At 48.7% G+C, this 22,974-nt stretch overlaps 1 protein-coding gene across 10 annotated transcripts; it reads right to left on the bottom strand.

Annotated features, from left to right (window-relative positions):
• Window positions 1-1,230: 1,230 nt before the first annotated feature.
• LOC132681726 (H-2 class I histocompatibility antigen, Q10 alpha chain-like) lies at window positions 1,231-22,306 on the bottom strand. 10 transcript variants are annotated; one of them, XR_009611217.3, is made up of 11 exons: window positions 21,251-22,306; window positions 20,748-20,914; window positions 17,482-17,585; window positions 12,285-12,545; window positions 10,897-11,172; window positions 8,840-9,115; window positions 8,616-8,726; window positions 6,359-6,491; window positions 5,822-5,992; window positions 4,605-4,747; window positions 1,231-4,482 (listed from the first exon to the last, which is right to left on the bottom strand). XR_009611217.3 is itself a non-coding variant. In XM_060636475.3 (9 exons), exons 1-8 carry the CDS (start codon window positions 21,290-21,292, stop codon window positions 6,382-6,384), a joined length of 1,347 nt encoding a protein of 448 aa, XP_060492458.1. In that variant the 5' UTR covers window positions 21,293-22,306; the 3' UTR covers window positions 1,231-4,747; window positions 6,359-6,381. The 10 variants fall into 10 exon arrangements, 7 of the variants coding, with proteins under 7 accessions (XP_060492458.1, XP_060492459.1, XP_081652675.1 ...); XR_009611216.3 differs by lacking the exon at window positions 5,822-5,992; XM_060636475.3 differs by lacking the exon at window positions 5,822-5,992 and having other exon boundaries at window positions 1,231-4,747.
• Between the last annotated feature and the right edge of the window lie 668 nt (window positions 22,307-22,974).

The following is a 22,974-nucleotide window of genomic DNA, read 5'->3' as shown; positions in this document are numbered from 1 at the left end:
AACCTAGGCCGATTTCTCTATCTCTTCCTGTCATCCTAGATCTGACCCTATCAGCTTCCAACTGGATACATTTCCTAAAGGGTCGTTTGCCCTCATTTCAGTCCATCCTGAAGCCACCAGAACCATCCACCTGAAATGGAAGTCTGACACACTCATGCTAGGCTGTTGGCCTCTATGTCTTTGGGCATGTTCTTCCACCTGGAAGGCTTTTGTTTCACTGGTTCACCCAGATATAGCTCCTTAATTATCCTTCAGGTCTCTGCCTAGGCATAACCTCTTGAAGGAGACGCTTCCCTGAGGCTCGTCCCAGACTGTGTTAGCACTCCAACTCTGTCACTTAACTCTGTGTGTGACTTTCGACTAGTTTCTTAACAACTGTGCTGCTATATCCCCATCTGCAAAATAAAGATGACAGTAGCACACATATATTAGAGTTGTTGTGAAGTTGGAATAATTGACATCTGTAAAGTAATTGGAACAGTGCCTACTGGGGCTATCTTTGTATCCCCATCACCTACTATTATATGCCCTTCCTGTAGTAGATGAGCCATAGAAGAAAGTCCTCCTCTTTGAAGGGTCAGGAGATTGGGACCCTGTGGTGAAAAATGTCCTACTGCCTGTCGCTTAGTGGTTTGGAAAACCTTATGTTTGGAGAGGGAGGGAGTTGAAACCCAGGCCTGGCCTGCCTACAGTGGGGCATCTATTGGTAGTGTTTATTTGTTAGGAAACTAACAAGTAAATTCCCATTATACAATCTGGGAGCCTTCCTAGAGGTCATGACCGAGCTGAGGAGCCACGAGGGGAAATCTGAACAAGAAGAACTGAAACTGCATTTCAAGGCTGAAATACTTACCCATCTCTGAATGCGGGTTGTACCCTACACATGGAATGGTAGGGGAACCAGCTGGGGAGTAGAACAAAAGAAGAGGGGGCTGCTCAGAGTTGCATGCTCTTTGGACCCAACCAGCCATGTGCCCCTAGCAGAATTTTTAGGTTGGAGAAGCCCACACAAGAGTTCAACTGCAGATAATTAAATTTCAGTTCATGGTGACAAGGCAAGCCCTTGTCACAGACACTGGGGACCATTTGTCAGAGGTACTAGAGAGGCAGTCTAGCATTGGTTACTTTGCCCAGGGGTTGACAAATCTGGCCCTCAGTTTCTTTTTGTAAACCCCAAGAGGTAAGAATGGTTTTTAAATTTTATTTTTTTTAAATTTTTTTAAATTTAAATTTTAAATTTAAATTTAAATTTTTTTTTTAAGTTTATTTATTTTGAGAGAAAGAGTGCAAGCATGCATGCATGAGTTGGTGGGGGTGGGGCACAGCAGAGAGAGAGGGAGAGAGAGAATCCCAAGCAGGCTCCACACTGTCAGCACAGAGCCCAAAGTGGGACTCGGTCCCACGAACTGTGAGATCATGACCTGAGCTAAAATCCATTGTCTGGGGCTCAACTGACTGAGTCACCCAGGGCACCCCAAGAATGGTTTTTAAATTTTAAAGGAGTTCAATAAAGATGAATATGTGGATGGAGACTATATGTGGCCAGAGAAATCTAAAATATTTACTCTCTGATACTTTACAGAAAATGTTTGCTGACACCTGGGCTAGGAGGCATGGAATAGAGGATCTCTAGAGTGTCTTTTGATGTGATTCTGGCTTGTTTCTCCCCTCTGGGTTCAAGAGCCAGACTCTTTCCCTAGCACTCCCTTCTTGAGTCAGATTACAGAGGTCCTGGCTGGACAGGTGAGTGTGACCAGTAGGTCTGCCTTGAGTCTGGTTGTGGGTTTGTGGGTGGTGTCACTGTTATAGACTCCAGAAATACTGGTAGTTCTTTCACTCCCCTCCACTTGAAATGTGACATCCATACAGAAATGCACAAATCATAAATTTATAGCTCCAAAAAAATTTCAAAGTTATACATTGAGAACAAGAAATGGGCATCCCCAGAAATCCCATGTCCACTTCCACTCATTCCCCATAGCAGGCAAGCACTATCCTGACTTCTGTAGCCATGGATTAGTTTTGTCTTTTTGTGAACTTCACCAAAATGGAACATACAATGTGTGCTTTTATGCTTGGCTTCTTTCATTTTACTTAATGTCCAAGGGATTCATCCATGCTGTTGTATGTAGTAGTAAATTCTTCATTCCAATTTGGTATAACTGCTCCATTGTGTAAGTAGAGCAAATTTGTTTACCTGTTCTTCTGTTGAGGGGCATTTGGGTTGTTTCCAGTCTGGGGCTATTATGAACAGTGCTTTGAACACTTGAATCTGTCATTTAGTGAACATATGTATGGATTTTCTTCTTCTGGATGTAAGATTTAGGAGTCAAGTTACTAGGTCAGAGGGATACATAGGTTTAGTTTTGAGTACATCCTACTTAACTGTTATTATTTAAACCTTGGAATTAAGAGCCCCCTGCACTTTGGTTATTTCACTGGGATGGGTGGGGCTGGACCAGAGTGGGACACTGAGGCTGAGTAAGAGGTAGTAACTAGGCCTCTGGAGTGCTACCCCAGGCCTCTCCTTGCTGGCACCTCCCCAGAGCAGACAAGGTGAGCTAGCATAAGGTACCAGTCCTCAGGCAGCACACAAAGTTAGGGATCTCAGGAGCAGCCTGTTGTCATCATCAGGGATTTTAGGGGACACCTCAAGCTCAACCTGTCCCCCAACTCATTTCTTTCAAAGGGCATTCTCTTCACCTCACCACCTCCTTTCCAGCTAGCCTTTAGAGTTGAAGATGATGAGTGCCAGGCACCCCATTTCCTGATGGGGACAGATGCTGGATGGAAGACATATGATCCAGGACAGTTCCCCTGTGTCTTCTCCTCTGGTGTCCTGGTGGGGAAGATCAGGGAGCCTGTGTGGGTAAGAATCCACCCTCCCAACCCCCCAAGCCCCATCTGATTCATGGTCAGGTCTAACTTGGAGCCTGCAATATTCTCCCTGCTCCCAACATTCTCAGATACTCCCTAGCTCCCTCCCACTGGCTGTTTCTTCCCAGGCAAATGTCTCAGGAGGTGGTTGCAAGGACAGATTTTGCCTTCTGAGCTTAGTACACTGTGAAGGGAAAATGAGTTTTGGCACAGCCTTCATCTTCCTTAACTCAGGCTCAGCTTCTCCTCCATTTTCACTGCAATGCTTTGGCTCTCTGGATCTCTCCCTGTCCTGGATTTGCTCTAGCATGTGGCTCCGTCAATGTGGCCAGGAAGCAGGCCTAGAGAAACCTGAGGGTCAGCCTTTTGGCATAGGGCAGACTGGCAGACTGACTCCCTTTTCCCTAGCTGTTTGTCTTGAGGTGAAGCTGTGTGACTCCATTCTGGAACTTACTATTCAGTTACATGGCAGTCTAGGGGCAAGGCTAAAGAGACACAAATGAAACAGCCTGTCTTTTCAATCCTCTTCTGTTTACATTGGTCTGTGAGCTTCTTCAGGAAGTTAGGGGATTAAAAAAAAAAAAAAAAAGACTCGTCCAGGACTGGGCCTTCCTCCTGGTCTTTGTTGCTGGCCAAGCCTTGACTGCCTGGACACAACCGAGAGACATGTGCTGTGGGCATCATGGAACCTCAGAGCAGGGATGGCTAGGAGGGCTTCTGGGAGCATGACCTGAGCACAAGTCTCAGAGAATTCCTGGAGGCTGTGGGGAGAGTAGGTGTGGCATTCTAGGATTGGAACAGTGCAGTTACTTACAGGACTGAGGCTGCAATGGGGATAGCCTGTAAGGAAGCCTTGTATTTGGTGGACATAGAAGCTAATATTCATCGAATACTCATAATTTATTATTTATTAATCAATGCATTCATTCATTCGACACATCATCACAAAGCACAATTCCAGGCCACACTGAATTCTGCCCTAAATATGGTGGTCTGGAAAAAGTCGTGGTTTGGGACTAGAGTCCAGAGGGTTAGCAGGTAAGATCTGTGTCAGTGGAGGGGTATCTCAGTGCAGCCTGAAGACTAGAGAAGTCTGATGTAGCATTCCTCCCGTGGGGAAGATGTCTTGGCCTCTGTGAGTGAGGGGATGGCCTGTGGATGGAAATCCCATGGTTCTGACCCAAGGCCAGGCCAGTCTGGGCTGAGAGAGAGAAGCAGTTCTCAGGAGCAGCTAGTGGAAGTATTGCCCTGCTGGGTGAGAAGGTTGCTTTTCCTGTGGGTCTGTGATTTTTTGCAAAGCTGTCTTCCTGTCCTTGCCAGATTTGTAGGCCCCTTTACTGCTTCCAAGTGTGCTTAGAACCCTCCTCACTTGCCCTCCTGCCTCTGTCTACTCCTAAGACTGTGGTAGTAATCAGGGGGCACCCAGGGGAACACTTGGGGCTCAGATGAACTCCCTCTGTGTTTGCCTTCTGTCCTCTCACGAGCTTCTCTCCAGGCAGGAGTGGCTGAGGAAAGAACCAGGGAGGTAGGCAGGCAGGGCATCTGGGCTGGTCCTGCTGGGTCCAGAGCCCCTGTCTTTTGGTTGAGATCACTGACCAGCCATTGCTAAGCAGAGAAACAAAAATGGGAGAGGCAGCAAGGCCTGGGTTAAGTGAGACCACCTTATTTTCTGGGGCTGTTCATCCCTCTGTGGAATTAGACTCGGGACTCCCAGGTTCACCTCCTACCTGGCCATGAGGTGCTGGTGCATGTTCCTTTGTCTCAGGTTTTGCAGGTGCACTGGACTTAAACCAATATATGCTTGGGGTGTGGGTGGAAGAGAAAGAGAGATGTGCACTGGAGAGAGCTGACATCCTAGACAGGAAGGACTCTAACATGAGAAGCAGAGAGAGGTGGCATGATCATGGGGTTTGTGGGGGAGAGTGTGTCAAGTTATCAGGGGCTTGTAGGGTGCTATATGGGGTTCCTTTAGGTCTAAAATTTATTTTATGGTTCCATGGGCAAAACACTGAACTAGTCTGTAAAGGAAATGTGATTGAAACAAAATAAAGCTGAAGGATGCTCAGTTGCCAAGATCTCATAATCTAGTTATAGAGCAGATACTTCCTGAAGGTCAGAATGGGGTGCCCTTGACAACAAGAAGATCAGATTCTTTCAGGGGTGTGAACTAGAAGTTATTGGGTTAGTAGGACTCAGGAAAGGGGAGAACAGCCCCCCCCCCCATGTTAGGGGGCAGTGTAGTGGCCACCCCTCTCCTCAAGATATTTTTGTCTACCAGGCCCTGTCCCCAGAGTCCCAGGTTCCCATGCAGATGTCAGGTTCCCAACTACCGGGAAGGTCAGGTAGGTGGAGGTTGAGGAAAACCATTAGGAAAAGGAAGTGAGGTGAAAAAAAAGGAATGGCTATCTAGAGCAGATACAGACAGCACAGCCCAAGCCCTCAGGCAATTTCTAAACGAAGTAGCCAATGAGGCCACTCTGATAAGTGGTGACCCTACCCTTTGGGTTGTGGCAGGTGGCTGGGGCTCTGCTGCCATCCTGTAGGCACCGTTCTGAAACTGTATCAGTCCATGGCCTTTCTGCCCTCTCTCCTCATCAGAGAGATGGTCCTACAATCCTGCAGCCCAAGAAGTACTCAGAGTTCTGCACATAGAGATGCGCAGAACTGAACAGGAAATTCTAGCCCATTCTGCCCAAGGCTCACACTTATAGAAGCCAGTGTCCGTGGGATGAGTACCTCATCTAAGGCTCCCTGAATTTACAAATCCTCTGTATCAAAGAAGCCACACAAACTGCTGGTCTAAGGCCTATGCTTTACTAGGCAGGACCAATGCTGGAGGATGGGGTGGGTAAAGTTAGCTGTGGGTGAAGGAGCCTGATGTCTTTGGGGGTAGGGGGACAGAAATGTGACATAGCTATACTAATTCAAAGTGAGACTGACTGACCAGAGCCTCCTCCCATCTGCTTCTCCACAAATACACTGGGCCCTCATCCTCCTCAGGGATGGAGTTTTGACCTTTGCTCTGGAGATCCTAAGCACATCTTCAAAGGTCAGCACAGGCACTTGTGCCTTCCATTGGTGTGGGCCAGACCCACCTTGTGCCTCAACATTTTCACTGTACAGACAAGGGTAAAAATAAAATATTTATTATCAAAAAATCTTATTAATACAGGTCCACAGCCCTTACCTGAAACCCTGGGGGCCAGATGTATTTAAGAATTTAGAATTCTTTGGGCTTTAGAAAATGCCAAAGTATAGATGCTGAATGTTACATAACATCTCCAGAGTTTGTCTGGGGCACCACTCCATAATCAAATATATCAATATATCTGTGGAAAATTGTGAAAAGGCACACTGGCCTACAAATAGCCTCACTTCACTTCAGGTTGGGTTTTGATGCCAAAATAAGGAAGGAACTTCTGGTTTTGGGTTAGGGTTTTCACAATTGCAGATAAGGGATTGCAGATTTGTGCTTATGTACCCATTTACAGAATGGCACAGATGTCATTGAGGTTTTTGGTGCAGTAGTAAAGTGCCCAGACTGTAGCCACAGACTTTCATGTCCTGACTCTGGCACAAACCAGCCATAGGACCTTGGGCTTCAATGTCTTCACCTGTAGCACAGGATTATTAATTCTCCCACACAGGCGTGTTATGAGGATCACACAGTTTAGTACATGTAAAAGTGCTCAGAACCAGCACAGCATGGATCCTGATGGCAGCACTAAGACAGGCAGACAGACATTAGAGACATTTTCAGTGCAATCACATAGTTGCAAGCTCACTGCTGAGGTTCTTCAGGCCACCAGGGCAGGCTGAATCTGTCTAGTATCACAAATCTTTCACATCCTTCAGCTTGGGGCCTCCCAGGGCTGCAGACATGAAGGTTTCAGAAATCCCCACAAGAGGCTTAGTCATGCCTTGGGGCTCTACAGAGAGGCAGAGGGTGCCCTGTGAAGGGCCCAAGCTTGTGTCCTTTATGCCAGTGGAGTGGTCCCTCTGCTGTGGCTAGGGAGTCCTCTCCCTTTGCACATCTGCTGGCCGGCTGTGTGACTTGAACTGCTCTCTGAATAAACAAAAATGTGTGCTCCCCAGGAGATTCTTATTTACAAAGGAGACGTAGGGTTTCTGCTATACTGAAATTCAGAGAAGGAGATGCTGGACCTTCCCAGACACATCCTTAACAAGAATTCTTAACAAGCATTTCCACAGGACATAGTGAAACTTCTCTTCCCCTTATTGTAAAAGTAACATGTACTTATTGTAAAAATTCAAACCATTCAAGAGGACAGGATGGAAAATACTGACTGTATTGTTTTCCATCCTTCAGCTGCCCTGGGCTAACAGGTCCCTGGGCACCTGTCCCTTGAACTTCTCATACACACAAAGTCACCCCCTGCCACACGCCCCCCCCCCCCCATACACCGTCACTCCCTACACACCCTCACACACATCATGGACCCCCTTGTCCTCACACACCCACCCTCACCCTGCAGGAACCACATATCCTCACATCCAACACTCCAATCTTCTTTATAAAAGAAAATATACATACACACAAGAACACATTTATAAAAGGAGGTAGGCATTTGGCCATGCTGCCCCCATAACTCCTTGACTGTTCTTCTGGTTCTTCCTTAACTCCCCATAGCTGTGGTTTTCATGTTGGGGAAGTGGAGGTGAGAATACCATCACCGAACTCACAGAGTACCTGAGAGGCTCAGGTGGGATCTACACTTTACATGAAATTATCGTGCAAATTGTCAAGTGTGAACCGATCTGAGGAATTATTACTGCCCTCCTTCCCACGCCCCCAAACTGGAGACAATTAGACTTTTAAAAGGACTTCAGGAAGATGGCAAATGTATCTTAGTGGCCCAGACTGCTTGTGATGAGGCTGATGGAGCTGAGGAGGGCTCAGTTTTGAGGTGGGGTGGGCCCTTCACAGTTGGATCACCACTGCCAGCCAGCTAGCACACTGGATGCCCCCAAACCCTCTATAAAACACCTCCTTGATCTGTGACAGTGAACTTGTGTCAGCAGAGCAGCTGAGCAGCCTCCACGCTCACTGGGTTTTGGGAATTATGAGGCTCCTCTCCACCTGCAGGGAGAAAGTAGGGAGGTGATCCAGACTGCTCCCCAGCCCTCTCCCAAACTCAGCAGTGGCTCAATGGAGTGCTCCTTGCCCCCTCCACCTGGCTCCCAGATGGTGGGAGGGAGCAGAGGGTGAGGGATGAGGCCATGCTGGAGACCGGAAAGCTTCCGCCCACCACCCTGCCTCCATTTTTGGTTTTCAGGCATCTTAGCCATGCTTGGGAGCACCTGGGGCTTCCTCTCCCCAACCCACCCATCCCACAATCACCTGGGGCTTGTTTGCAAGATTCCTTATTCCTGGCTATGGGAAAAAGAACACAAAAGGAGAGACTAGGTGGGTGGTAGGCAGAGGTGGGGGTCCCAGGTACCCACCTTCCACTCTCTCTCCCCCTCTCGGGTCTTTTGAAGGTCAATCCTAGTGGTCTTCCCTGGCTGTGTGATCCACAGTGTCTTTAGGGCAATGTATGGCTATTGGGTGGGGGTACTTGGGCTTTTCCACAGATGGGGACAGGTGTTCAATAGTAGTTGCTTCTCCCCAAGAGAGAACAGTTCTGGTGGAAGGGATGGGAGCAGAGCATTCCTCCCTATAGGGTTGAGCTGGCTGTGAGGACCCTCCACCACTTTTTTTTTTCTTCCCTACTTACCTTGAGAGTACTGCTTGATGAAAATCAAAACTCCAGCCACCAGCAAGAAAGTGATGGTGAAGATGATGGAGATAACCTTGGCACTGGTTATCCACTGATGAGAGGGTGCTTCTAAGGACGGCAGAGAAAAGGGGGCACCAGCCCCATGCCATGGGACTGTCTCTGGGTTCCCTGGGACCCTCCCCTGCTCCTCCTCATCCCCTCTGCCAAGCCCATCTCCTCACCCCAGGCCACAGTGAGTGTATGGTTCAAGCTGGAGTGCTGCACATGGCAAATGTACCCATTCTCCATCCTGGCTGGCACCCGCACGGCCGCCCATGTCTGGTAGGTACCGTCTCCACCGGGGCGTGTCTCCACATACTCAGTCTCTTGAACCAGCTCCTCCTCCCCCAGCCACCAGCTCAGTGAGATGTCCCGTGGGTAGAAGCCCCGGGCCCAGCATCTCAGTGTGATGTCCCCATCCTCAGCTGTGTGTCTTGTCACCTGCACTTTGGGCGGCTCTGCAGAGAGAGGTTGAGGGAGGAAGGCTGGTGAGAAGCTGCTCTCTGCTCATTCCTCATGCCTGATCCTGGGCTGCTCTAGCATTTTCCAGGGTGGAGGACACCCCTTCTACCCACAGAAACCCTGTGGCTTTCTCAGAGACTTTACATACTTCCTCCATGACTTCTTGCACATGGTAGGTGTCTAACAAGAAGTGAAGGCAAGAATGATGGTCCTTCCCTCACTTTGGAATGAGGTGGTCATGTGTGTAGCTCTGGAGCCAGACAGCCTGGAATTGAAGCCCAGCCTGACTCCTGTCCACAATCCTCCAGTCTCTCAGGGCCGGATGGGGATTCTTTGTTTTTTCCTTTCAGGATTGTTCCAAATGACATAATCCGTGAGTGATGGTTCATTTTATGTGTCAACTTTACTGGACCACACTGTGCCTAGGCATTTGCTCAAGCATTACTCTGGGTGAGATTCACATCTGAATCAGTAGACTCAGTAAAGCAGATTGCTGTCCCCAGTGTCAGTGGACTCCATCCAATCACTTGAAGATCTGAACAGGACAAAAAGTCTGAGTAAGAAGGAACTACCTTCAGCTGGGGCATCAGTCTTTTCCTGACTATAGTTTCAAACTGAAACACTGGCTCCCTTGGGTCTCCAGGTTTGCCAACTGCAGATCTTGGAACTCCCAAGCTTCCACAATCACATGGGTGGATTCCTTAAATATGTCCCCTTCTCTTTCTCTCACTCTAAACACATCCTGTTGGTTCTGTTTCTGTGGAGATTCCTGACGAATTCATCAGGTGATATGTGTGTAGAACATCCCCCTGGTGCTGGATGAGAGCTCAACACTCATTTAAAACACGAATATGGTGCTTCTTGGAGGCAGGGGCTATTGTTACCATCCCTGTAATACTAATGAGGAAACTCAGGCACAGAAAGGGCAAGTAACTTGCCCAAGGTCACACAGCTAGCCAGTCCTGGAGCCAGGACGTGGATCTGCAGGCTAGGCTCCAGTACCTGAGCCCTGACCACCCCCCCACCCCCACCCCCACAAACACACTCTACTCTCATAATCACATCTTGATGTTATTTTCCCTGCCTTCCCTTCAAGGAATGTCCTCCCCATTGCCTCAGCTGATTCACATCCCACCAGTCCATCACCAAACATCCATGGTGTGTTGGGTGTTCTGACCAGCCCTACCCACTAGTAGCCAGTGAGGCCTCTGCCTCAGCACCCCCATGCACCCACCTTCCCTAGGGTCCATCCTAGTCCTTGTATCTCCAGCCCTGCTGGCTGGAGTCAAGAATTTAGGATGCACCTGGAGTCTGAGGAGCATGTTTAGCATGAGGGGTGTGGGGGCAAAGAGCCTCAGCTTCCCTGGCAGTCCCCAGTAGTCCAGGGACTGGCCTAGTGATGGATGCTATCCCCTGGGGCCTGAGGTGCATTTCCCAAGGAGAACCACAGGATGTTAAACCCGCAAAGGACTTTATGAGCCAACTAGTTTAACCTACTTATTCTATAGATGAATAAAATGAGGCCCAGAGTCAGAGCCTCATTCACCAAGACCATATCATGGGGCATGAACTCCCCATTCTACCTCACCTGGAATGAGGGCCCAAGGTCCAAGCTTCCGTGCTGCCCTACTTGAGGAAGCTGTTGGCTAGTCAGCCTTCTTTCTGGGGCCAATTGGGCTTGTCTGAGCCAGGGAAACACAGCCTATCTCCTCACCCCGCCAAGATCCTCGAGAACGGGAGTGTGGGCCCCTCTGTGTTGCCACAGGCTGCACCTTACCTTTCCGGGTGAGGCTCTGGCTGCCCAGCTCCAGGTACCTGTGCAGGGAAGTGAGGCAGAGGCCCTCCAGGTAGGCCTTGTCATATTCGGCATAGCAGCGCTCTGTTTCCCACCAACGCTTGGTCTGCACAGCCACAGGCTTGGCTGACACCCAGCTCAGAGTCTCCAGGTCCAGTGACAGGTGGTCCTGGCCATCAAAGCCAAACTGCCAGAAGCTGCTGGTACGGCCGTCTTCCCGGATCTCACAGCCGAACGTTCGCTGAGTGCTGTGTGTGCCTGTGCATGTGGGCAAGCAGGCTGTGGTTTGCCTAGGCTATAGGTCGTATCCCTGAGGCTGGGGAGAAGCCCACCACCCATGGGTGCCTCTGAAGGATGGGAGGGGGTCAGAGTGGTGCCATTTACAAAAAATGCTCCCTGGGTAATTTTCATAAGCAGGCCAGGGCTGAGAAACCCGTTGGGCTTCTCACGTGAGAACACTTGCATACATAACTACAGGCATTGTTATTAGAAGGAAAACTCTGCTACTTATGGAAGTAAGATGTCCTTAAAATACACTCGTGGTAAGATGAAATCACACCCCAATTTCAGAGATGTGAAAGAGATGTTAAAATGTGAACCTGGCTGCTGCCACAGCACCTGGGGGCTGGTCATGCTTATTATTCTGGGGCTCCTGGGCTAATGTATAGCTTGTCCCAGCCTTGGGCTTTTACCTCTACTCCCTCTGAGGCATCTGGGACCTGAGGCTTCAGTTTGGGTTTCCAGGGACAGGATGGGAAAGGGCTGAGAACAAGTGCCCCACAAGCACACATGCAGCATTAGCAGCAGCCATCAGTACGCATGAGTTAGCCTTTGCTGAGATAAGGAAGCAGAAGCCTGAGAGAATGCTATTCCTCACTAACACTGGGTAGAGCAGGGGTCTTTAACTAGGTTCTCTTTCCCACCCTGAGCTGTCTGCCTAGTTCAAGTTCATTTGGCTTCCCTCCCTGCATGGCAGAGTTGGTGTCTGAGAGCCTGGTGGATGGGTGTGATTTAAGTGTTTGGTGAGGATGAGGGATTGGGTAGGGAAAAGCCTCTGCCTCTGCCAGTCTGCTGAGGTCTGGAACCATGGGTAGCTGAAGGGGAGGTGTTGTGAGTCCCTAACTTCTGTGGATGCTTGCTGTGCTAGCCCAATGGGCTGCCACTGGAGCCACAACTTATTCTGAAGGCCCCTATGGCCCCTGCTTGGTCCTTATGGTAGGAAAGCTATGCATCAGGAGCATGCCTTGTACCCTCTTATGGGCTCAGTGGAGTGACCTCTGTTCCCAACTGGAAGGGCATGGCTGCCCAGAGGGTCAGCATGCAAAGTATGAAGGAAGGAGGATGTGGGGTGGCAGGAGCCTCTGACGCACCACTGCTCTGGTTGTGGTAGCCCATCACAGTCCATGTCTCCACCTGCTGCACCTTTGCCCAGGCTCTCTGCTTCTGGGTCTCTGTTTCCCAGTACTGGGTGTCCACAGCTGCCATCCACGGGGCCTGGGGCTTGGCTCTGTCCACACGACTGTCATAATGGATGAAAGGCTGGTCGTCCACGTAGCCTACAGCCAGAAACTGAGGAAGGCCCGGGCCTGGCTCTGATAGGGCCAGGTAGTGGTAGTGGAGAGAGTGTGTCCCTGTGAATATATGAAACAATAAGGCTCCTATGCACTGCCAGGATCTGCACCACAGGTTGGGTGACTGATGGGATTGGCGGTGGAAACCTATCCAGAGTATTTGCTTATCAGTAAGAGCAAGAACTGAGAATTTCAGTTAAGAAAATAAGTGTATCCAAATAGTTTAAATAAAGAATCAATCAATCAGGCAAGCAAGCAAGCACTGAGGCCAAAGTTTATTTGCTCAGGCTTGTGGACTTTATTTTTAGGAAGTTTCTCAGCTCCTGACTCAGGCTTACTTGCTCATGCTTTACACTCATCTCTGTAAGTATGATTACTATTTTTCCGTCTCACAATAAAAAAGGTATGATTAAAAAAATTGACTGTTTTTAAGCTTAATTTACGTGAAATTATTCATTCCCCAGAGATGCCTGATGAAGCTGAGCCATCACTCCTGGTTTGAACCATTGCTGCCAAGTTGGTGGCATCTTGACTGCACTCTCCACTTACTCCTGTTCCCGTAGCAGACAGTGCTAGTCATCTCTTCTCTTTATGTCCAAATGCTGCCCTAATATTTGTTCTCCACTATCTCCAGAAGCACCAACTCATCCATTCAACTTGATGCTGGAGATGAAATCTATTTAGCAGCCAGGCCTGACTCAAGCTACGAAAACAAATGCTGTATCTTTAAAAAAAAAACCTCAGTCCACCTTTCTCAGAGATTCACCCAGGGCTCACTCCCTTCATTTTTTAAAAAGGTCTTGCTTAGGAGGCGCCTAGGTGGCTCAGTCGTTTAAGCATCCGACATCAGCTCAGGTCATGATCTCATGGTCCGTGAATTCGAGCTCCGCGTCAGGCTCTGTGCTGACAGCTCAGAGCCTGGAGCCTGCTTCAGATTCTGTGTCTCCCTCTCTCTCTCTGCCCCTCCCCCATTCGTGCTCTGTCTCTCTCTGTCTCAAAAATAAATAAACATTAAAAAAAAAAACAGGTTTTGTTCAAATGCTGCTTTCCCAGTAAAGCCTTCCTTGCCCACTCTGTTAAATACTTACAACCCCAGCACTCCCAACAGTGTTTTTCTCTAGGGCATTATTACCACCTCCTAGAGAACATGCACTTTACCTGTTTATCTTGTTCATAGTCTGTCTCTCCCCTGTAACATCCATTCCCCAAGGGCAGAGATTACTGTAAGGATCATTCTCCTGGGGCACCTGGGCTGCTCAGTCGGTTAAGCATCCTACTCTTGATTTTGGCTCAGGTCATGATCTCATGGGTTCATGGGATTGAGCCCTGTGTTGGGCTCTGCACTGACAGCATGGAGCCTACTTAGGATTCTCTCTCTGCCTCTCGCTTGTGCTCTCTCTTTCAAAAAAAAAAAAAAAAAAAAAAAAAGGATCATCCTTCTTTCCCAGCCTGCAACAGCTGCTGGCACACAACAGGTGGTTAACATTTGAATATTCAGATATGAAGGGATGAGTCAAATGCATCCCCATCCTCACAACTCCTTCTGCTATTTTATAACCACATCAAACTCTGCCCAGGCGCTTTGTACCTGCAGTTCCTGCTGCTCCCTCTCTTCTCTCAGCCAATGTCTCCTCAGCCCTCAGGTTTGAAGGTCAGCGTCCCTTCCTCCAGGAACCCCTTCTGATTCCACCCAGACATCCCTCAGGGGTCTCTGGGCTCCCTATGAAACTGTGGGCTCCATGAAGGCAGGCAATACATCTGACTGTGCCACTAGTGTTTCCACGGGTCTTGGAAGAACACCATGCTTGGCATACAGTGGACACTTCCAGCGTTTACTGAGTTGGACAAAAAACAAGAACATGAAGGGCAATGATGATGATCAGAGCTGTCATTTTTGGACAGTGACCACTGTGTGCCCTGCACCAGTCTAACTGCTTTTCATTCACCATCTCAGTTGATCCTTAGGATAAACCCAAGAAGTTGATGTGATTGGCCCTGTTTCGCAGATGAGGGAACTGAAGCCCAGGGCAGGGCAAGTACAGCACCCAAAGTCGTAACTAGAAAGGGAAGAGCCCAGATTCTCTCCTCAGAGCCTGCTTTTTCTTTTTCTTTCTTTTTTTTTAAATGTTTATTTATTTTTGAGAGAGAGAGAGAGAGAGAGAGAGAGAAAGCAGGGAGGGGCAGAGAAAGATGGAGACACAATCCGAAGCAGGCTCCAAGCTCTGAATTGTTAGCACAGAGCCTGATGTAGGGCTCGAACTCATGAACTGTGACATCATGACATAAGCCGAAGTTGGATGCTTAACCGAATGAGCCACCCAGGTGCCCCAAGCCTGCTTTTTCTAAGCTTAGGAAGAATACAGAGGAGCCCTCTTCTCACACTGATGAAACCTCCTTATGGGAGGTGAGAGGGATCAACGTTGAAAGTGTTTGAGTGAAGAACTGATACCAGGTCTGGACTGGTATGGGCCTCCTGGGAAATGACTGAGTCTCAGGGTGTTGTTTCCTTGCAAACTACTGAGTTAAGATTAGTGAGATGCTCCTGGGCTGGGAGCTGTAAACAGGCATGCAGGCCTTGAAAGGAACAGAGGTTGTGGCTTCTTTATGTTAAGGTAACCCACCTGCTCCTTGGCTGTGATCTGCAGAAGCTCTGCTTGTTTGTGGGGTGATGGAGGGCAAAGAGCCTGTGCCCTTGGGTAGCTGCTGGGCCTCCTGAGTGGTGGGGAAGCCATGCATGTTGTAGTTTCTGTCCTGCCTCCTCCACAACTAAGGGAGCACAGTATGGTAGCTGAATCATGCCCCCCACTCCCACAAGATATCCCTAGAACCTATGAATGTTACCTTATATAGTAACAGGGATTTTGTAGGTGTGATTAAATTAAGGATCTTGAGCTTAATGATGATTGTAAAAAAAGATAATAAAAAAGGTTAAAAAATAAAATAAATAAATAAATAAAAAGAAATAAAAAATTAAGGATCTTGAGATGGGGAGATTATCCAGGATTATCTAGGCAGGCCATAAATGTGTTGTTATGAAACGGAGACAGAGGAAGATTCCATGACTATCAGAGAAGATGATGTGAAGATGGAACAGAGAAAGAGGCAGGAAGGTGCCATGAGCCAAGGAATGCAGCTCTAGAAGCTGGAAAAAGCAAAGAAATGGATTCTTCCTGAGAGCCTTTGTAGGGAGCTTTCCTGTGGCACCTTAGTTTTAGCCCAGTGAAGCTCATTTTGGACTTCTGACCTTCAGAAATCTAAGAGAATAAATGTATGTTGTCTTAAGCTACCAAGTTGTGGCCCCCCCCTTTTATTTTAAATTTTGTTTTAATGTTTATTTATTATTTTTGTGACAGAGACAGAGTACGAGCGGGGAATGGGCAGAGAGAGAGGGAGACACAGAATCTGAAGCAGGCTCCAGGCTCTGAGCTGTCAGCACAGAGCCAGACACAGGGCTCGAACCCAAGAACAGTGAGATCATGACCTGAGCCCAAGTCAGACGCTTAACCAACTGAGTCATCCAGGCACCCTGTGGTCCCCTTATTATAGCAGCTATAGAAAACAAATACATATAACATGAGACTAAAGTCTGTTGTGTCTTGTGAGTTTGGTGGGCAGTTCAAACCCATGAGCTCTGGAGGTTCTGCTGCCCTGAAAAGGAGAGAAGGATGCACAGTCTGGGAAGAGAGATGTCCTCTGAAAGCTGTGCCAGTCTTTAAGCTGCCACTAAGACTGAGGCCTGGGGAACACAGAGTGAGGGTGCAGGGACCCTGGTATTCCCACCACTGAAGCAAAGAGGCCGCATAGGTGCTGACATGCTCTTTCCTAGGTGTGGGAAGGTGGGAAAGAACAAGAGATCCAAGTTCAGGCCTGCAGGAAAGACACCAACACACATCTGGTTGTTTCATTGGGGCAAGTGCACAATTTGCTTCCTAGGAAACATTTCTATTTATTAATATTAGCTGCTCTAGTGGCCAGTTACTTTAGTTTAAAAAATGAGGGGAAGTCTATCAATGTATTATTTTTTAAAATCACAAAATAGTTATAAAGCACTTAGGTGCTGGGCCCTGTCCCGAGCACTTTACAAAATTTTGGCTCCATTAACCTTCATGACAATTTTATCAGGCAGGTATTGTGCCACTACTGTTCCTGTCTATGGGGAAACTGAGCCCCAAAGAGGCAAAGTCAACTGCCAAGCTCACACCAGTAGCAAAAAGCAGGGCCAGACTGCATTATTCAGATTCTCAAGGTGTCCCCTGGCCTGCACCTGCCCTTTAGTGAACACATTATAAAGACTAACAGTGTGTGGCTGGCTGGGGGCACAAAAGTGGCCACATGCCCACTGCTACCTCAGGCTCTGTGTCATCATCCACCCCTTCCCTCACTGCTGATTCCTGGTTACTGGGCCACATTACCCACCCCTCCCACCCCCACACACAAAAGGGGCAGTCCTGCTCTCTTATGCACAGCCTCCCTTTTTCTCTGACTATGGTGGGGAATGAGGTACGCTACCCCTTTCCTGCCCCAACCTCTGGAGACGTTTTTGTATCTGCCCCACCTCCCTACAATCCATGTGGATTGCAACTCTCTAGCTGTGTGACCTTATTTCACAGCTTCCGGCTTTGGTTTCTTCCTCTGTGACCTGCTCCACTGGAGCATTTGGTGAGGTAATAAACACAAAGAAGTATAGGCATGGAGGAAGGGTTCTGTGGACATCATTTTCTTAGCCTTAGTTCTTTCCTATCTGGTAGGGAGAGATGGGCATGGGAAAAAGAGAGCTGGAGTATGGGGGGGATGAGGGTGGGAAAGATACCTAAGTGAAGCCCCCCTGGGGTACCTTCCAGAGGGTATGGCCTCTGTGTCCCCTACCTAAGCAAAGACAGTCTACCAGGTTCCCAGACTCTGTACATGCCCCTCTGTAAGCCCCGGGGGGTGGGGGGAGGGAGCTCCTGGTCTCTGCCATCTTGCCTCCTTTTTCATCACATGGGCAGAGCCTTACCTCCAGGCCATGGCTTGTTTTCTAACTTCAGGTCAGCCAGTTCTGCCATCACCACCTTTGCTAAGGAAGCTGGGCCATCAGCTACCACAGGCAGCCCCCAGGGACTCTCTGCATGGGGGAGAAGGAAAAGGGAAATATGAATTTCAAGGCATAAACATCCTACACATCCTTGTCTCTGCTTGGAGAGATGGTATGAAATGACAAAGAGAGGCACATTGGAAGGGAAGAGGGACATAGGAGCCTTGCCTCAGGAATGACCAGAAACTTCCTTAGCATGCAAGTATAAAACCAACAGGGCTGAGTTCTGGGTCTTGGTGCCAGAGCTTTATAAGGATTAATTCATGACATTTTTACTGCATTTTTGTGAGGTAGGGTGTTCCCACTTAAAAGGGAAGCCAGGGCTGGGTTGCTCATACCTCTGCCAGAGGTTTTCCAACCAGCTGCCTCTGTACCTCCTGGCAACTTTGACAATTCTGCTACGGACACACATTTGGTTGGTTTGGAGGGAAGAGGAGAGGACACTAGCAGACACTGAAACCTCCCAGGTGATGCTCATGTGCTGCCAGGTGAAGAGCCCATGCCCTCTTGGCTCTGCCTGGCCCTGCCCAGCTTTGTCCACTTGCTCACCTGGGCCAGTCCTGACCTCTCCCCTTGTGACATTACTCATTTGGCAAACATCTGTTGAGCACCTACTACTACGAGCTAGGCACTGAGCTAGGTGGGGGTGTGTGTGGGGACAGAGAGAAACCAAGACAGACATGGGCCCAAGGAAGCTCAGGTCTGACAAGGAGGTGGCAATTGAACAATTAAATAAGTAGGTCCAATAAGGTGAGCAGGGCTGATGAGCGTTGTGGTGCAGGAAGTACCAGGCTCCAGAAACACCCTGGGGTGGGAATGTGCTGGGGTCAGGGGCCTTATAGGCTGAAACCTGGAGGGGATCTCACCAGCTGTGAGTTACCAGGCAGTGGAGTTGGTGAGGAGGAAAGAACATTCTAGGCTAGTGAATCTAGTGTGGTTCCAGGACCAGCTGTATCAACATCACCTAGGAATTTTCTAGAAATGCAAATTTGCAGGACCCAACCTAGCCCTACTGAATCAGAAGCTCTGGGGGTGGGGTCCAGCTTTCTTTAGTTCAACAAGTCCTCTAAGGTTTGAGCCACTTCAAACTTCCCTGCTGCAGCACTCATGATAACTGCCCCATGAAAGCCACTTCCTCATTCCCTAGCTTCTAAAGGGAAAGACTGGCATCCAGGAGTGTTGTGAGCAGGCAGCCAAAAACCTCTGGCTACCTCCCCTCTGTGTGGCATCTCCCTCCTACAGTTTCGTAAATCCCGGGGTTATCCTCCACTCCTTTCCTCCTCTTTGGTTTGGAGTCCTGTCTCCCTAAGTCAATCCCGGCCATTCCCTACAAAGGCTACAGGGCCTTTGTGCCCACACTCATGACCATTCCTGCCACGCAGAACTAGAATCACCCATATGCCCCTGTATCACACCTGAGGACTTGGGGGTGCTGTAAGTAGAATCTCTAGAGGCTGTATGTAACTTGAAAACCAAGACTGGTTATACAATCTTGGCCCAGAGACACAGTGGCCCATGCCCTTGGGGTCACTATTCCAAGGACCAAACTCTTCCCCAATCTTCTTCCCAGACATCCAAGCTGATTCTCCTTCAAGTGTTTTCCATGGGGAGCTGAGGGCTGAATCCTTCTGTAGATGCATCCTGTTGAGTTTTGGAGCCTCAACTTGGAGGGAAAAAAATAACCTCTTTCTTTTCACTAACCTCTGGCTGAAATTTAGCTTTTCTCTCATGATGAATGAAGGCAACAAAGCTCAGCAGGATTAGCAGGGCCTGTGCTTTGTTCTCAGACAGAAGCCACAGGTGTTTTTGAATCACAATACAGTTGTTGCAGACACCTGGAAATATGCTTTAATCTCACTACTTACAAATTATGGGAATTGTTGCTATTCAGTGCGTTATTAAACGTGTTAACTTAGAAGCATACATTCTACATCTCACACATTTATATTTCTATTTAAAAGATTTTAATAGCTTTGTAGAAACAATCAGATTCCTTTGTAATCTTATATATTTCATTTTATGTATTGAAAACATTCTGGGACCGGGTCTAAGGCATAGAAAAGGTTAAGAATTCCGACTTTTGGGGCTCCTGGGTGGCGCAGTCGGTTAAGTGTTGGACTTAAAAGCTCAGGTCATGATCTCACGGTTCCTGGGCTCCAGCCCTGCAACAGGCTCTATGTTGACTGCTCAGAGCCTGGAGCCCACCGCAGCTTCTGTGTCTCCCCCTCTCTCTCTGCCCCTTCCCCGCTCATGGTCTCTCTCTCCTTCAAAAATAACATTAAAAAAAAACAAAAAACAAACAAACAAAAAAACCCGACTTTTGATCCTGCCACCTAGCGTCCGGAGCCGTGCATTAAATCTGTAAACAGTAAATTGAGAAGTGTTCTGTGAGTTGAAATGGCTTCTTGTATGTGAAGTACTTAAAATAGAGCCTGGCGTAAGGGTGACCAGCTATTGTTACTTCTATGATGGTGGACACTTCCCCGCCTGTGCTAATAAATGTTCGGGTATACATGCGGCCCGGATGGGCAGTGCCCTATGGGAGCCGGGGGCGGGGTGGGGGATGGGGGAGTCCAGGATGATGTCAGGCCCAGCTACCAATGCTGGAAGAATTAAAATTGGGAAAGAATGGAAATTCCGGACCAGGTCAGAGAAATCTTCCTCACCCAACAACCCACGCCAGGAGATGCTCGGGTAACCCAACAGAGCCTCGCTAAGGCTCCAGGGAGACTACCGCGAAGGGCGGGCGCCTGCCCCAGCTAGATAGCAGGGGAAGTGCCAGCCGCTCTCACATTCCTGACTCCACAAGGGCTTCACCAGGGCCTTGTTGGAGGACCTGGCCCCAGAAACCGAGTGGCGTCCAACAAATGTTGGACCCCCCCAAGAAGGGCACCCCCAAGAAGTATGGCATCGGCTGCGTCCCAGGCCGGGGTCACCGCCAGCACCCCGCGTCCCGCCGGTTTCCCGTATACTCTAATCCATATCCCGGTGTAACCGTGGGAGACAGCAAACAGGAGCTCTAACGCAGGGCCTAGCGTCTCCTACAATCCTGGGTCGGCTCTCCCACCATCCTCGTTCCCCAAACCCGGAAGTGGCATATCTCTCCCTGCCTCCCCCAGCCCCACCCGCGCTCTGCTGGGCAACGACTGGGGTTCTGCCCCTGGCCCCTAGACTCTCCTCCCAGTCACCTGCCGTGAGCTCCCGCAGTAGCGACAGCAGCAGCAGGAGCATTGTCCGCGGCGGCGTCCAGACGTGCGCGCTCCCGACGACCCTCGAGCCGGTGTCCGCCAGCCTTGCGCGCGTCCCTAGGGCGTCGATTACCCCGGAGTCGGTCGTCAGCTGTGGGGTCGGTGGTCTGGCGCCAACCGGGGAGAGCGAGAGAGCTCAGCTTTGGGAAGGCAGCGCACCAGCGACCTCAGCCCTCCTCGCTCAGCTGGAGTTCCAGCCCGGCCCCTTCAGCCTCGGGCTCCGGCTCCCACGGCCATTGTCACAGCTTCCCCCACTCCCCCGCGTTGTCCCCCACAGCTCCTCGACTGTCCTTTTTATATATACATAGGAAAACCAATCGTGTTGGTAATTGGCCAGTGAGGATCACCTGGTTTCAAGGGTGTTTAAAGGTCAGAGGACTTCTGCCACTCCTGCTACACCGTGTGCCCATAGTAACCTGAAAGTGGAACTGGGGGTGCAGCACCTGCAGCATCAGGAGGATGTGTCCAGACGTGCAGAGAAGCATGGCTCTGATCACTTCCAACTGGAGGACAGCAGTACAGCATCAGCAACAGCCTGGACATGAGGGTACTCTGGCTGGAAGTTCTGGAGAGGGGAGGGGCAGGGAGCCTGGCCTCCTCAGGTTCTTGCCTGCCCTGTTCTGCAATCCCACATCCCTCCCTCTTCTTTCTTCTCTTTCTCTTCCTCCACTTTCCACCCTGGGCTCTATAGAGAGGTTCCTACAGGCCTGCGTGTGTCACTGGGCAGATATATCTCAGCTCCTCCTTGGGTACAGTCTCCACTGTCGCTCACTTCTAGTAGCTGAGTCTGGTGTCTGGAGACTCCTACCAGGTCATGTCTCCATGTACTCTGTATCTTGGGTCAGCTCTTTCCTGTCTAGTAGTCATCCAAGCATGGTATCTTGAGGGAAGGAGCCAAGAGCTCAGGCTTTAAAATGGTTTCTTCTACATCTTGGTGAGTGTGTGCATATATGCATGGTCACCTATGCTGATGGAGAACTGGAGTGGAGCAGAAGAAATGAAGTTAAGGTGAGGCAGAGACTGGAGGGGCTACCCTGGAGCTTTACTCCCCACTCCCATAAACTGGAAAATGGGGGGCTGGATTAGGAGAAACCACTTCCAGAGCCAGACTATTTTCTGAGTTCCTGACCCCTATTAAGGCTGTGGCCCACATGCCAGGTTAAAGGAGGAGTGAGGAGTTAGAGCTGGCTGCTCAAATAACCAACATGATTCATTACAGCTTCAGTATAGTTGGAAACAAACCCAAAGTACATCTGTGGAGGCTGGCTGCATATGTAATGACACATTATGGATGTAAGTACAGTATTATTTGTCATGAAACAATGAGAATGCTCTATGTATGGACATGGAAAGATCTCCATCAATTGTAAGAATGAGTGTCTGTTATGTTACTTCTTCTGGGCAAAAATAAGAATTCCTATTTATTTTCTTATATATGCATAAGGGAATTATATAAAATATTTGGACAAGAAATTAAAGCCAACATACAAAGAAGACTTATACCATATTCACAGATCAGAAGCTTCACTAGCTGTCAGTTCTCCTCAAGTATTCCTTTAAAAATATGTCCTCTAATTTTATTTTTTTACTCTTTTAAATTTGAGTATAATCAGACAATGCTTTTTAGTTTCAGAGGTACAACATAGTGATTCGACAAGTTTATATATTATGCTATATTCCCCACAAGTCCCCACACATTGCTATTACAATATCACTGAATTTATTCCTTATGCTCTGCCTTTTATTCCTGCAACTCATTCATTTTATAACTAGAAGTCTGTATCTCCCTCTCCCCTTCACCCATTTTGTTCAACCTCCTACCCTCCGTCCCTCTGGCAACCATCAGTTTGTTTATGTATTTATAGGTTTGATTCTACTTTTTATCTGTTTATTCATCTTTATTTTTTAATTCTTTTTTTTTTTTTTGGAAAGAGAGAACGAGTGCACGAGTTAGGAAGAAGGGCAGAGGGAGAGAGAGAGAGAGAATCTTAAGCTCAGCCCAGAGCCCAATGCCAGGCTTGATCCCACAACCCTGGGATCATGACCTGAGACAAAATCAAGAGTCAGATGCTCAACCAACTGAGCCATTCAGCTGCCCCCTATTCATTTTTTTCAGATTCCACTTATGAGTGAAATCCTATGGTATGTGTTTCTCAGTCTAACTTAT

Source organism: Panthera onca, chromosome A1 (genome assembly GCF_046562875.1).
Source record: "Panthera onca isolate mPanOnc1 chromosome A1, mPanOnc1 haplotype 2, whole genome shotgun sequence".
NCBI lineage: Eukaryota > Metazoa > Chordata > Mammalia > Carnivora > Felidae > Panthera > Panthera onca.
The sequence above is the reverse complement of the archived record's forward strand: the minus strand, read 5'-3'. Positions and strand labels throughout refer to the sequence as shown.